The following is a 14,228-nucleotide window of genomic DNA, read 5'->3' on the forward strand; positions in this document are numbered from 1 at the left end:
AAGACAAGCAAATACGTCAAAATAAAACATGAATTGAACAGGCCCAAATTCCATTGAGCTGCTAAGCACAAACATTTGCTTAGCATGAAATTTCTTTCTCGATAAAAACAGGATTACCAACCAAATTTCCATTTGTTGCAGTGTTGGTATTCAGCTAATGTTTGCTTATTATGAAAATCCAATGGAAATTTGGTTGGCAATACTGTTTTTATCAAGGATTTTTTTATGCTAAGCAGATTTGTGTGCTTAGCAGCTCTGTGAAATAGGGCCCTGGTCTCTGGTCACCGTGCACGTTAGTCCAGAGTGCATGGGTTGCGAGTTTGTAATCCGCTTGGAATTTACGAGGCTTCGAGGAAGGCAATAATATTAAAAATATCTGCTGTATTACAGTGTTTTAATAAATAAACCATGAATAAATATGATAGGCCTACGTGTGTATCTTAGGTACAGCCTGGTAAGGAACGAAATGCTTGTTCATGCTGTTTAAATCCATAGGAGGCAATCTTACCTTGTCCATGATATCTGTATCACTCGCCAGTCGATTCAGGATACGACCAAGAGGAGTTGTGTCAAAAAATCTATTAGAAAACAGAATAGTTTAAACCTGCTGTTTAATAAAGTGGTATAAGCTTGGTCTATGTCGATACATTGTAGTTGACCATTTGGCATGAATATGAGTGATTTAGTCATTAGCTTACTATAATATATATTATCTTCAAGTACGCGCTAATCCTCCAATCAGATTGGCAGAATGGAGTGGTGATAAAAACCTTTATAACACCCTTTGCAAGTATTCTGCCTGCTCATTGGTTTAGAGCGCGTCACATGACATGTCTTAGTTTTGCCAGACGACGGCCGTGTGATAGAGCGTCGGTTTGCCATGCGCTAGTCCGACAGACTAGCACATGGCGTGCAGTACCCAGACGTCCGTTGCGTGTACTGGGATGATAAATTAATAGTCTGTAACAACTTCGGATTGCACAACACTACATGCAGCACAGTAAGTAAAAGTGTTTGCAATCTGTATTCGCGTCGTCCGTGGATTGTAGCATTCAGGTCTGTAACTTAATAATAATAGTACAGTATTTAGAAATGTTTGGGTGTTATAAAACAAATATTGACTGCTTTTACTCGTGCAATGGTTAAAAACTATGACTCCCTCGGTGATCCCCGTAGCGTTCTATTTTCCCTCGGCTTCGCCTCGGGAAAATAGAACGCTCCGGGGATCACCTCGGGAGTCATAGTTTTAACCATAGCACTCGAAGCAGTCAATATTTGTATATTATAACACCCCTTGCAAGTATTCTGCCTGCTCATTGGTTTAGAGGGCGTCACATGACATGTCTTAGTTTTGCCAGACGACGGCCGTGTGATAGAGCGCCGGTTTGCCATGCGCTAGTCCGACAGACTAGCACATGGCGTGCAATACCCAGACGTCCTGTGCGTGTACGAGGATTATAAATTAATAGTCTGTAACCACTGCGAATTGCACGACACTACATGCAACACAGTAAGTAAAAGTGTATGCAATCTGTATTCGCGTCGTCCGTGGATTGTAGCATTCAGGTCTGTACCTTAATAATAACAGTACAGTATTTAGAAATGTTTGGGGTGTAATAAAACAAATATTGACTGCTTTTACTCGTGCAATGGTTAAAAACTATGACTCCCTCGGTGATCCCCGTAGCGTTCTATTTTCCCTCGGCTTCGCCTCGGGAAAATAGAACGCTCCGGGGATCACCTCGGGAGTCATAGTTTTAACCATAGCACTCGAAGCAGTCAATATTTGTATAATATTGCACGGCTAGTATCACTACCATGCGTCTTGTGTGTTCTATGTCACGCGCCAAGTTTGCTTGAAGATAAATACGTTATCACACGCGCGCTCGTGGAAATACGGAAAATATAGCGCGTCTGCGTCCCATATCCAACTCGGCCTTCGGCCTCGTTGGATATGGGACGCAGAAGCGCTATATTTTTCCGTATTCCACTCGCGCTTGTGTGATAACTTATAGTGGACCCTCATAAGAGAAGCTCGGTCTGTGAAAACACACGAATCCCCATTGTTAAAAACCTCGGCTTCGACGACGGGTACGCTTACCCTCTCGCTCCCAAAACTGGTCAAACCAATGTGTCTTCAATCTGCCTTATAGATACGGAGCCTAATTACGAGGTACATTCAAAAATATAAATGGTTTACTTAACTTACTATGATAGTTATAATGAAAAAGGAGTATCGTTGCCGAGCGGTTAAGAGCAACAGACACTGGTGTTTCTGATCAGCAAAGTGTGAGTTCGAGTCCCAGTCATGACACCTGTATCCCTGAGCAAGGCGCTCTTAATATCATAATAACTGATAAAGTTGACGAACTCGGCTCGAGACGTTATGACCACGGTTATGTCCAATGTTAGAAATTCGTCATCCAGGCCGATCCTGCGCAGTTTGAACAGCTTGATCAGATGAGACATTGAACCGTATGTCCCGTGTACTAGGAATGGTAGTGAACGTATAAGAACCACAAGAACACAGGAAGCTTTTATATTCCTTTTAATGAGACTTCCTATTACATCACGGGCGGCCACTTCAAGATGAGGACACACTTTAAGTGTCCACTGAGGCACGCTGCTACCTACTCCTGGGGCTGAAACTGGGTTAACCCTTTCACAATCCATAAGGATGTAGGCTTGGGTAACATTCACATAGGAGCATGGTTGGTAGAGCGGAGTGCACTATCTTCCAAGCCTTATTGGAAGAGTAGAGATTAACCCCTTGGTTCACATAGAAAACATCCTTGTTAACGGGTTTCCTCAGACTTGCGGGCTGCAGATTATTATGATGTTCGTTACCATTCCAATGTGTGTAAGCACTGTATACTCGGTACTTTCCCGAATCCTGTGAAAACATCTCTTATATCCCACAATAACGGTAATAAATCTTAGTTAAATACTTTGAATAAAAAAGCCACCTATATATACTTACCTCATTGGAGACATGATGATGTTCCGCAGCATTGTTACATGTAATTCCTTCGAGGCAAGATATGCGCCTACAACATTTAACATACTGCCGATGAAAATGGTCAAAACACCACCAAAGGAGAGCCCTGCGTAGCCCGCAATATAGTAGGACAGTGGTTGGATATCGGTTGACTGTTCGAACATAAAACATTGAGAAAGGGTTATAGACATCGGGAAAGACGACACTCAGAGCAACCAAAACTTTGCGCAGAACTCCCCGGCTCTGGTTAGAGCCACCACTAGAATTAATCACAACAGATATGTTTACAACGGTGTCACCGCAAACCTTTCCTTATTATAGTATTTACCACCAATTCTCATAATTCTTATCTTATTTGAAGCAATCAATTTCAACGGAATTGTGTTTGCTTTTGGTAAATTGATATGGGTTTAATGTAAGAATTGCTATTATGAGGCGTTCACAACCTTCGCTTTTTAAATTATTTGAACCCAACTGTGCTATTAATTTTCCGTTGCACGCGACTGCTCAAAATGTAATTGATAAGGGTGCTTTCTCGATGCTCAAATGATTCTCCTATATATCTGTTATTATAAAGGATTGTACACTGAGTGCCTTCCCGGTGGTAGAGGTGCATTGTGGTGTTTTAATTTCTCTAAACCTTGACATGACTACACAATTATTAGTGACAAGTTCAGGCGATTAACAATAAAGTGCGCCACCAAGTGCTTGTGCTTTACAGGCCATTATTGCATAATACATATATATGAGGGAAATATACACGTCATTGTGTTATGACTTACGACGCCTAAACTACTTCAGGGCGTGTTGAACCTTTTTAAAATAATTTGTTGGTTTTGTTCAGTGTTAGGTAGATGGTTTCGTAGTATTATGTGAAATGCTTGGAGGTTATTTTCACCCGGCTACAAAATTATTACTTTTTATTATAACTGATTGTTAAATGCATGCCTTCTCTTTGACTTCTTGCTGCAATCGTGTTGCATCATTTCAAATGTAAACCTTTAAAATTAGAAAAAGGAAACACATCTAGATATATCCGGTATTGATATAAACAAACCGCTCTAATTGCCATGAATGGCCGAATGTTGGCAAAACATTCAATCGGGTTAAGAGATGTTGTAACCAAATTCATTATTTCTGTAAACTTTCAATGAAACAGACTACCTCCCATGACTTGTTTACAACGAACACTATACACTATAGTGTTCTTTCAAAGTAGGTATGTGAATTAGTTACAAATTGTGGCCCTATGTTTTTGTGTTTTTTTCTCATTGACGGGTTTTAATTGTTTACCAATCTCGGTTGGCAAGGTTCTCGGGTTGTGACGTTGTGATAAAGAGGTCCATTAAACAACACTTACGTTGTCGTTGGCGATTTCGGCCTCCGACCAAGTGGCGAGCCAGAAGTTGGTCCCCACGGTAAATCCAGAATTGGCCACGTACGATGCAACATAACCGACGGCTACAATCCACGTTGCTGCCCGGCAGTAGAATAGATACACGCTGTAAGAAACCGAACCATGTTCCATCGCTTCATCATCGATCAGTTTGGTTCCTGTTGCCATGGTACCTGTTCGGATAAGAAGGAACCGTTGATTAAAGGGAAGATACGCTATTGGTAATTGTCAAAGACCAGTCTTCCCACCTGGTGTATCCCAAAATAAGCATAAAATGGCAAGCCTGTGAAAATTTAAGCTAAATTGGTCATCGAAGTTTGGAGAAAATGATGAGAGAAAAACACCCTTGTTGGACGAATTTCTGTGCTTTCAGATAACAAATAAAAGACTTCTTCTGGCTAGAAGTATTTTACTGTTTTAGTGAGAAACTACATCTTTCTCAAAATCTATACTACTTCAGAGGGAGCCGTTTCTCACAATAATGCTCGTTACTATTGTCAGTTTTTAAGTTAATATTTGTTTTGAGTAACTACCAAACGTGTATCTTCCCTTTAATATCAAGGGGAAAATCATTACTCAACTATTTTAGACATAGGGCAAAATAAGTGAGGAGGAATGGAAAGTCAGGCGCAATGAGTAGGGTCTACACGCTCTGATTAATTGGCCTTTAATATATATACATAATTCAAAGCGAAGCAATATTGTGTTAACCCAGCAGATGTACACCAAGTTATGATAGAGTTATCAGAAAGAAAATGTTGAAGGTCGCAAACCTTCTAAGTCATTTTATATTTTTTCAATCGGCGTCGAATTGTATAAAAATCTCATCGGTAAGAGGAGAGGGGTGGAGCTCAACGGGGTTAACATTATACCAATAATCCGTATCTTTTTATAACTGGTTTCCAAATCATAATATGCCTACTCACGTGTTTCTGCAGACAATTCTCGCGAGATTTGCCTTTTGATGACGCGTTCCTTTTCATTGTCTGACATTCCGCGCATGCTCTCTTGGGATTCTGATTCCGACTCTGAGAACTTGACGGCTCTTTGGTACTCGCTGTAGAGATCAGGGGATTCCTCGATGATATCGTCAAGGGTTCCTTGGTGGGCAACCCTCCCGTCTTTCATCACGATGATCTTCAAAGATGAGAAAGTACGGTAACTAAAGTATCACCAAATCTTATTAAAATAAATCATTGTGAAATGATGGCTCTTTTTAAAAAACTTGATTTCAATCAGTTGTTCTGAAAACAAATTTTCAACTAAAATTCTCAACTTCAACTTCCAACTTAAACCACTGGTTCTTTTCAAAAGAAGTATTCACATGGTGTTACCTCAAATCTCTCAATTGGATGAATTCTACTATTAGAAAGATAACTGTTTCCGAACATTCCTTTCTTTGAATTTACCATCAAATCGAGTTCAACGTGTTCACGCAAACCCTTGTAAATTATACCTTAAACCTACCTTAAACATTTTATAATTTGGAGATGTAGCAAGCTTTGAAGACTACTTGAGAAATTTTTTAACTTGAAAGGTTTTGTTTGACAATTACCTTATGGGCGTGGTGGAGGTATTGTAATTGATGCGTTACCAAGACGACGGTTTGCTTCTTACGCAGCAAAGTGCCCACGATAGCTTTCTGGAAGACATGTGATCCAACATGGACGTCTAGAGCAGACAGTGGATCATCCTGTATGAGGGAAAATTGTAAATATTTATCCCAATAAATGGTTCCGGAATCTCAAATTCGGAACACTTCTTGTTCTTAAAACTAATTTAAATTTGCCGCACGCTCACTCGGTGCTTCAGTAGGATTCGACCTTCCACAGAGCAGGGCTCGGTTTTTAAAAGCACAAGAATTGGCCCAAGATTAGTTGCCAATGTCATTAAAGACAGTGGACACTATTGGTAATTGTCAAAGACCAGTCTTCTCATTTATTGTATTTCAAAATATATATGCATTAAATAACAAACCTGTGAAAAGTTGAGCTCGATTGGTCGCGGAGTTGCGAGATAACAATGAAAGAAAACACTCTTGTCACACGTAGTTGTGTGCTTTCAGATGCTTGATTTCGAGACCTCAAGTTCTAAATCTGAGGTCTCGAAATCAAATTCATGGAAAATTACTTCTTTCTCGAAAACTAGAGGGAGCCGTTTCTCAGAATGTTTTATACTATCAACCTCTCCCCATTACTCGTTACCAAGTGGGGTTTGATGCTGATAATTATTTTGAGTAATTAAAGGAACACGTTGCCTTGGATCGGACGAGTTGGTCAAAACAAAAGCGTTTGGAACCGTTTTGTATATAATGCATATGGTTGGAAAGATGTTTTAAAAGTAGAATACAATGATCCAAACAAGTTTGCCTCGAAATTGCGTGGTTGTCCTTCTACTGTGCGAACTAACACGGTCGGCCATTTATGGGAGTCAAAATTTTGACCCCCATAAATGGCCGACGTGTTAGTCGACGAGGTAAAAGGAAAACCACGCAATTTCGAGGCATGTTTGTGTGGATCATTGTATTCTACTTTTACAACATCTTTCTACCCATATGCATTTTATAAAAAACGGTCACAAACGCTTTTCATAGACCAACTCGACCGATCCAAGGCAACGTGTTCCTTTAACAATAGTGTCCTCTGCCTTTAATGATTGGTATTGTAAAATAGCATGATTGATACATACACAGCTGAAGTTTACCCTTTTAGCTAGCCCTTTTGTGAAATAGGCCTAAGTGTCAAATACTGCCTGACCACCGTGTTCGACCACTGGGTTCGACCACCGGTTCGACCACCAGATGTGACCACCGGTTCGACCACCGGGTTCGACCACCGCGTTCACCGTTGGTGAGACGACAGAAATGGCATACTAAAAGAAGAAGAGTTCGTGTAAATAGCTAATCAAGAGTGAGTACACCAATGGGGGACTTTTGGGACGCTTGGTGGCAGCAGACTTACCAGGTAAAATCCACCGTTCTCGGTATAATGTGCACATGCTCAGAACTACTTAAACGGTTAAATTTGTACATGGTAAATCTGCTGCGACCTAGCGTTCTAAAGTCTCCCATTGAGGATGACCCACCAAGATGATGATATCTCTGCCGGAGTAGACCGTCCTAGCCACGCTAATCCTCTGCTTCTGTCCACCGCTCAGGTTAATCCCCTTCTCTCCAATCTCAGTCTGGTCTCCTCCTGGTAAGATATCAATGTCTGGTTTCATGGCGCACACATCAATGGTCTTCTTGTATCTGAAAACCAATGTCAACGAAAATATTTTGAGTATTTTGGTTTGTGTAATTTTGTTGTATTGTTAATCAAGCGTATGATTATCTTTCTAGCTTCTAGTGAAGCCACGGGAGTGTCAAACATGCACTGAAGACGGGTGTGATGGTGGACCGATATAATATTAATAACCAGTTTTTAATACCCGGAGGGCGTCTCAAAGCGCTTCCAACAATATTTCCCCTGGTCACTGGGCATTAATTCATTCATTAGAACATCTTAGCTCCCTGGTGGGGCGTATGCAGCCTGCATGTGCAACATTAATATGCGCTACTCGGCTAAACCAATCGCAAGAACCATCTCTGCCCTCACAGGTACCCATTTACCCCAGAGTGGCGTGAAGCAATTATAGGGTGCTTTCGCTTAGCTTCCCTGGGTCTCCCACGCGGTGCTCACTCGGGTGAGCCCCTGACAAGAGCTAAACGAACGACCACTCATCGCTCTTGTAGTGACGTCGTTTACCTGGGGCCAGCCCCCAAGTGACCCACATTACAAGCAGGGCACTGGGGGCTGACCTGGGTGAGCCCCTGGAGTGATGTCAAAAGCTATTCGAACGCACCGGGGCAGTCCGGGGATGACCCAGGGAAGCTAAACGAACGCACCGATAATTAAGTGTCTTGCACATGACGTCATTTGAGTAGGGCGCCCTCGGCTAGAAAAAAGGTAGCCAATTGGGCAATCGCATGAGCCGTAATAATAACATAATTATAATACATATGCATTTTGTCAATGTGAGTGGTCTGTGCACTGTGCATAAAAGCTGATGTTCTGAATAGCTCTATGGCTGAAGCAGTTTCCGGAGTTAAACACATTTGACTTTAGATTCCGGGTAATTTTTGTACTATGTGTGTATTTAATTTTATTCTATATAATACGTTTACTTTCTGAAGTTGAACTGCTCTCCAAACAGGATGTTGTCTTGCAGAGTTGCGTTCATCAGCCAAGCTTTCTGTGATGCGTAAGCCACGGACATTTTACTCCTGAAAAAATATTGTTCATAAAGATTTATAACGCATCCATTGGTTGATACACACAATGACCTCCAGTGGTAATGATGACGTCACAGTTTGTTTACCACTTTACATAAGACCACTGTTTCAGTACTCTGTCGGATTACAACACTTAAAGCACTGTAGTAAATAAACCATGGCGTCATCGGGGCCCAATTTCATAGAGCTGATAAGCACAAAAAATTGCTTAGCAAGAAATTGCATTCCTTGATAAAAACAGGATTACCATCCGAATTTCCATTTGTTGCATATTGCTTGTTACTGGTATTCAGCTGTTGTTTGCTTATCCTGAAAATCACGTGGAAATTTGTATGGTATTACACCCTGCTTTTATCGAGACAAAGCAATCATACTAAGCGCATTTTGGGGCTTAGCAGCTCTATGAAATTGGGCCCAGTACACTGGTCTGTTAAGCACGATCTTTCTAATTTGAAGTCAGATGTAGTTTTTACTTTCACGTCGGATTGATGTTTATTAAACTACTTCATGTAACGACTTAGGGTTGAAAAGCCAGGCTGGCTTGGGAGCTATGTCTGTGCGTTTTAAATTAAAGGGAGGTACATATTTGGTAATTACTTCAAAAGTTAATGTCCATAAAAACTGACTTGGTTGAGAGCACTTGATTTTACAATATACTGTTAGAAATGACATCCTTTGAAGTAATGTAGTTTTAGAGACAGGGGTAATTTTTCATCCCCAAATTTTGAATCTAAGAATAAAGAGTTCAGGCATGAAGCTTTTCTCAGTCATAACTAATAAACAAGTTCTATGCAACGAGGGTGACTTTTTCTTCCATTTTTTCTTCTTACGAATTTGATGACCAGTTTTGTTTATTTATTATTGAACTTCACCCAGGTTTGTAAATGTATCCTTTTGTTTGGCACACCAAGTGATGATACTGGTCTTCGACAAGTATAACAAAAGTGTAGTGTGCCTATAAGTATAATCATTCTAGACAGTTATTCCATCAAGAAGGCACGTTTAGCTGTTTTTTTTTTCTCTTCCATTGAAATGATATCAAATTTTGAGAAGTATCGACAAGGGGGAAAAGATGAAGTCAAATTCTGAACGAACCCGCTGTATTGAACACTGCCGGACAATGTGGTCATCTCGCCCTGCATAGCGGACACAAGGGACGACTTGCCACTTCCAACACCTCCAATAATCATCGTCAACTTACCTAAACAAAACAATACTCTTCATTTAAATCAAAAACTGCCTTGGTATATTTACCTTTTCAAAAAAAGTTTGTTGAAACTATTATTATGCAGTGCTTGGATGGGAAGTGTATAGGTATTTGTAAAACTTATTCAAACAAACTTATGATTCTTTTTTAATGGCCTGAAATTTGTCGGGCCAGATCGTCATATCATGATAACTACAAAATATAAAATAATAACCCACAAGTGAAACTGACTGCGTATTATTTGAAACGATTTTGGGTTGAACATAGACAAATTAACTCCGGCGGGATTTGAACCAACGACCTCCAGGTTAACGTGACGGCGCTCTACCAACTGAGTTATCTAGCCCTTTGTCGACAGTATCCCTAATTTGCCGATATCTTTGCTCAGGGTGGAAGCCAGAAGCTGTACAACTGTTATCTTTACTATTATGTAGCCAGGGATCACGCCCATCATAGGGCTAGATAGCTCTGTTGGTAGAGCACTGGCACGTTAATCTGGGGTAACAGATTCATGTCCCGCCCAAGTCATCTTTTCTTTGTTTAACCCCTACATAAATATTTAAAAGAGATAGGTGCCATTTTCCCCCTAAACGAGCAAGATGAAACTACATCAACAACAAACAAAAGCAACAACCGCATAAGGAAAACACAGCATCATCAAAGCGTCAACAGCAACACCAAGGGGAACAGTAGAGCAACTATGTATTTATCTAGAACCAGTGCAAGCGGTGGGGGCAAAGACATTTTGGGAGGCTATCTAGTGTATCAAACAACTCATTGATGTATTAATGTTTTAATATAATTGAGTAGAAAGGATAGCAAGTGCTCTGAGCAGCTGGGTGGCTCCTGCCAACTGAAAAGCAGGAACAACAAAAAGAAAAACAAACAAACAACAACAACAATAGCAACATCAACTGCAGTAACAGCAACAGCTATACAAACAACAGCAAACAGCCGTTAAGGGATTTGTTTTTAGGCAGCTCTTGATCCAACATTGGTCTATGTTTACCGATGAAGCTGACATTTTTGTTTTCAAATGGGTCACTATGAATGTTCTTTTGTCTTAATGTAGAATTTACATCAGATTGTCTTCACCTGTGAGGTGACAATTTAGAACCAAAACACTGGAATTAGTGAAATGTAACATTATTTTACCCGATGGAATTTCAATGTCGATATCTGAAAGGATCGGTCTGGTGCTGTTCTTGTCCCAGGTGAAATTTCCATCACTGATCTAAAAAATAAATAATGCATCAATCAACTAAATATTACTACCAAGAATAATGTTGGCACTAAAGGCATTGGACTCAAATTACTCACAATGATTATTAACATAAAAACTTACTTGGTATAAACGAGCGTTGGAGAGCTGTTGATGGGGGGAACTTTTGTTAGAAACTGCTCCCCATGAATATGGAATTATGAACTCTCAACAGTTTGCAGCACGCGCGAGCGCTCTTATCAAAGTTAGAGCATTAACTGGGTGAACGTTCATAATCCAACGTACAGACACAGGTGTTTTTTTCATTATGACGAGACAGCCCCTTTAATTTACTCACCCTTATACTAACTGAAGGAGGTAGTTTACTTTTCTGGAAGGAATTGGTTGCACCATATTTGAGGGCGCCCTTTGGCTTCACTTCCTTGATTGGTATCATGAGCGTCGTTTCATCTACGTCATCCTCGCAGACGAATTCATTCGTTTCTTCAAAACCATTCTATTGAAAAAAAAAATAGTGTAAGAAAAATGCCACTAGGTACGAATTGACGGCTATTATACGGCTTTACGGCTCCGACTGTTCCGACTGCCTTAGCCGCCAATTCGGACCCAGCATAGTCCTACGGCCGACCCACATCTTTTAAAAATGTTAACTTAATGCCAATTCAGACACAGCCTTCGATTGATCTTAAACCCTTCGAAAATGTATAGATCTTTCTTTTGCAACGTCACAGCCCGAGTTTTTGCCAACCCAGATTGGAAAACTATGGAAAGCCGTAAGTGCAAATTAAGAAAAGATCGCTATTTTTTGTAACAATGTAACCAAATTTGTTGATTTTGTTAAAAACAAAACAAATAATTATGAGAGGTATTTTATTTAATTGAAAGTTTGCAGAAAATGCTGAGTTTGGTTAAAACATCTGTTTTTAAGATTTAGTGTTTTACTAACATTCGGCCGACCATGCCAACCAAGGCGGTTTGTTTATCAACAAAAGAAAGGTCTATACTTGTGTTTTTGCCAGATAGTTTCAACATGGGGTCAAGTTCGTGCGGGACTATCGTTGACCGTAGTTCGACCCTCCATGGTTCGACTATCGTTTGCCTTAACTCTGTCTTGTCAACGATTAGTTGGACTATGCTGGTAGTTGACTATTTAGAACCAGTCATGTAACTATGGCTGAATCGAGAGCCGTTTCCAAAGCACAGCGCAGAGTGATAAGAAATGATAACGCACGTGGACCGCCAACTGGTCGCGTTGGCATCACATGCCTAGAATCGTTTGCACGATAACTTCGTCGTGACAGGGGATCCGCGCCCTACGTATGTCACTAAAAAATAACCACACGTTAACCAGTCCTTGCGCAAACTTGACCATCGTGATTAAACCAGCTTACAATGATATTAGTCTTAGATCCATCGAAAACGTAGACACAACTATAATTACGAAAGGGGTTTACCCAAACCGAACGTTAAACTCAATCAATTTTAGCTGAATTTTGAAACGCAACTCACTTGATTATCATCCACCCCCGAATCGCCACTCTTCACATCTCTTTCCCGCCAATCGTTTCCCGCGCTTTGTTTCTCCACCTCCTGCGCCATAAAGAATCGCTGCAGTCGTCTGGTACTGATGATGCCGTTGACGAGTTGGGCGGTCACCAGGGGTAACATGAATAGTGGGACGGCGAGTAAATTAAACAGGGCGAGAGAGGCAAAGGCCTTGTCCGGAGTCAGGGCTTCACCACTGATGGGTGAGTAGGTTCCAAATGTCTAGTGTAAACAAATAATGAGTTTAAATTATTTTTTTAAAACAACTTAAAAGCAGTGGACACTATTGGTAATTATTCAAAATAATTGTTAGCATAAAAACTTACTTGGTAACGAAGATGGAGTGTTGTTGATCGTATAAAACCATGTGAAAATTTGAACTCAATTGGTCGTCAAAGTTGCGAGATAATTAAATGGAAGAAAAAACACCATTGTCTCACGAAGTTGTCAGACGGTTGATTTCGGGACCTCAAAATCTAATTTTGGGGTCTCGAAATTAAATTCGTTGAAAATTACTTATTTCTTGAAAACTACGTTACTTCAGAGGGAGCCGTTTCTCACAGTGTTTTATACTATCAACAGCTCTCCAAGGCTTGTTACCAAGTCAGTTTCGAGGTAACCAAAACTGCAAACACTTGAAAATCGTTGATTAAAAAATCACGACTCTACTTCAACACTGTAAATATGTATTAATCAAAACAACACTAATTAGTCATATTTATGACACATTAGTTAGTCAAAGTCATGTCTCATAATGACTAATTAGTGTTGTTTTGACTATTAGTTTAAAGTGAACTTACCACAAGGGTTACAACAAGTGGAGCCGCTGTCACGATAAATCCTGTATTAAAGGGAAGATACACGTTTGGTAATTACTCAAAACAAATATTAACTTAAAAACTGACTTGGTAACGAGCATTGGAGAGCTGTTGATAGTATAAAACTTTGTGTGAAGCTACTCCCTCTGAAGTAACACAGTTTCTGAGAAAGAGGTAATTTCTCACTAAAATAATAACAGACTTATAGCTAGAAGTCTTTTATTCCCATTTGAAAACACACACATTCGTTCAACAAGGGTGTTTTTTCGTCATTTTCTCGCAACTTCGATGACCGACTGAGACCAAATTTTCACAGGCTTGTTATTGTATGCTTATGATGGGATACACCAAGTGAGAACACGGGTCTTTGACAATCACCAAAGGTGTACAGTGTCTTTAAAAACAAATTTCTTTTTACAAATGTTTTTTGGGTTTGTGTCTTTTGTTCGATTAAAGAGTTTTAGATATTATTTGGTTCACATAAAAGTGAACAAATCAAAAATACACGAACGTGTTTAACTTTTGTCGAGTCATGTATTCGAAGGAATTGTCTCATGTATTGTCATCCGTTTGTAAAAAAAAAAACACAAAGGGCTCAGTTAAAGGAGTATTCCAGAATTGAATAGAAGAAAATACAGCAGATTTTGCGTCCACATTTGCTGCCTTTGTTTGGTTCGATGACACAAAGAAAAGAACAAACGCACTATCATGCAAAATAGCCGTACAATTGCCGTACTTTGGTTTGTACGTACACATGTATGCGCGTCCA

At 40.1% G+C, this 14,228-nt stretch overlaps 1 protein-coding gene across 1 annotated transcript in view; it reads right to left on the reverse strand.

Moving 5' to 3' along the window:
• The window catches only part of LOC139951335 (ATP-binding cassette sub-family C member 9-like), a 33,481-nt gene that overhangs the window by 11,076 nt on the left and 8,177 nt on the right, over positions 1–14,228 (reverse strand). Inside the window, exons 8-20 of the mRNA XM_071950189.1 lie at positions 13,442–13,482; positions 12,599–12,863; positions 12,216–12,242; positions 11,434–11,579; positions 11,030–11,108; positions 9,763–9,868; positions 8,560–8,658; positions 7,479–7,644; positions 5,950–6,087; positions 5,321–5,531; positions 4,359–4,567; positions 2,981–3,150; positions 509–578 (exon numbers count right to left, since the gene is read on the reverse strand). Coding sequence (XP_071806290.1) covers positions 509–578; positions 2,981–3,150; positions 4,359–4,567; positions 5,321–5,531; positions 5,950–6,087; positions 7,479–7,644; positions 8,560–8,658; positions 9,763–9,868; positions 11,030–11,108; positions 11,434–11,579; positions 12,216–12,242; positions 12,599–12,863; positions 13,442–13,482 — 1,727 coding nt within the window. The remainder of the gene's footprint in view (positions 1–508; positions 579–2,980; positions 3,151–4,358; positions 4,568–5,320; positions 5,532–5,949; positions 6,088–7,478; positions 7,645–8,559; positions 8,659–9,762; positions 9,869–11,029; positions 11,109–11,433; positions 11,580–12,215; positions 12,243–12,598; positions 12,864–13,441; positions 13,483–14,228) is intronic.

This window comes from Asterias amurensis, chromosome 2 (genome assembly GCF_032118995.1).
Source record: "Asterias amurensis chromosome 2, ASM3211899v1".
Taxonomy (NCBI): domain Eukaryota; kingdom Metazoa; phylum Echinodermata; class Asteroidea; order Forcipulatida; family Asteriidae; genus Asterias; species Asterias amurensis.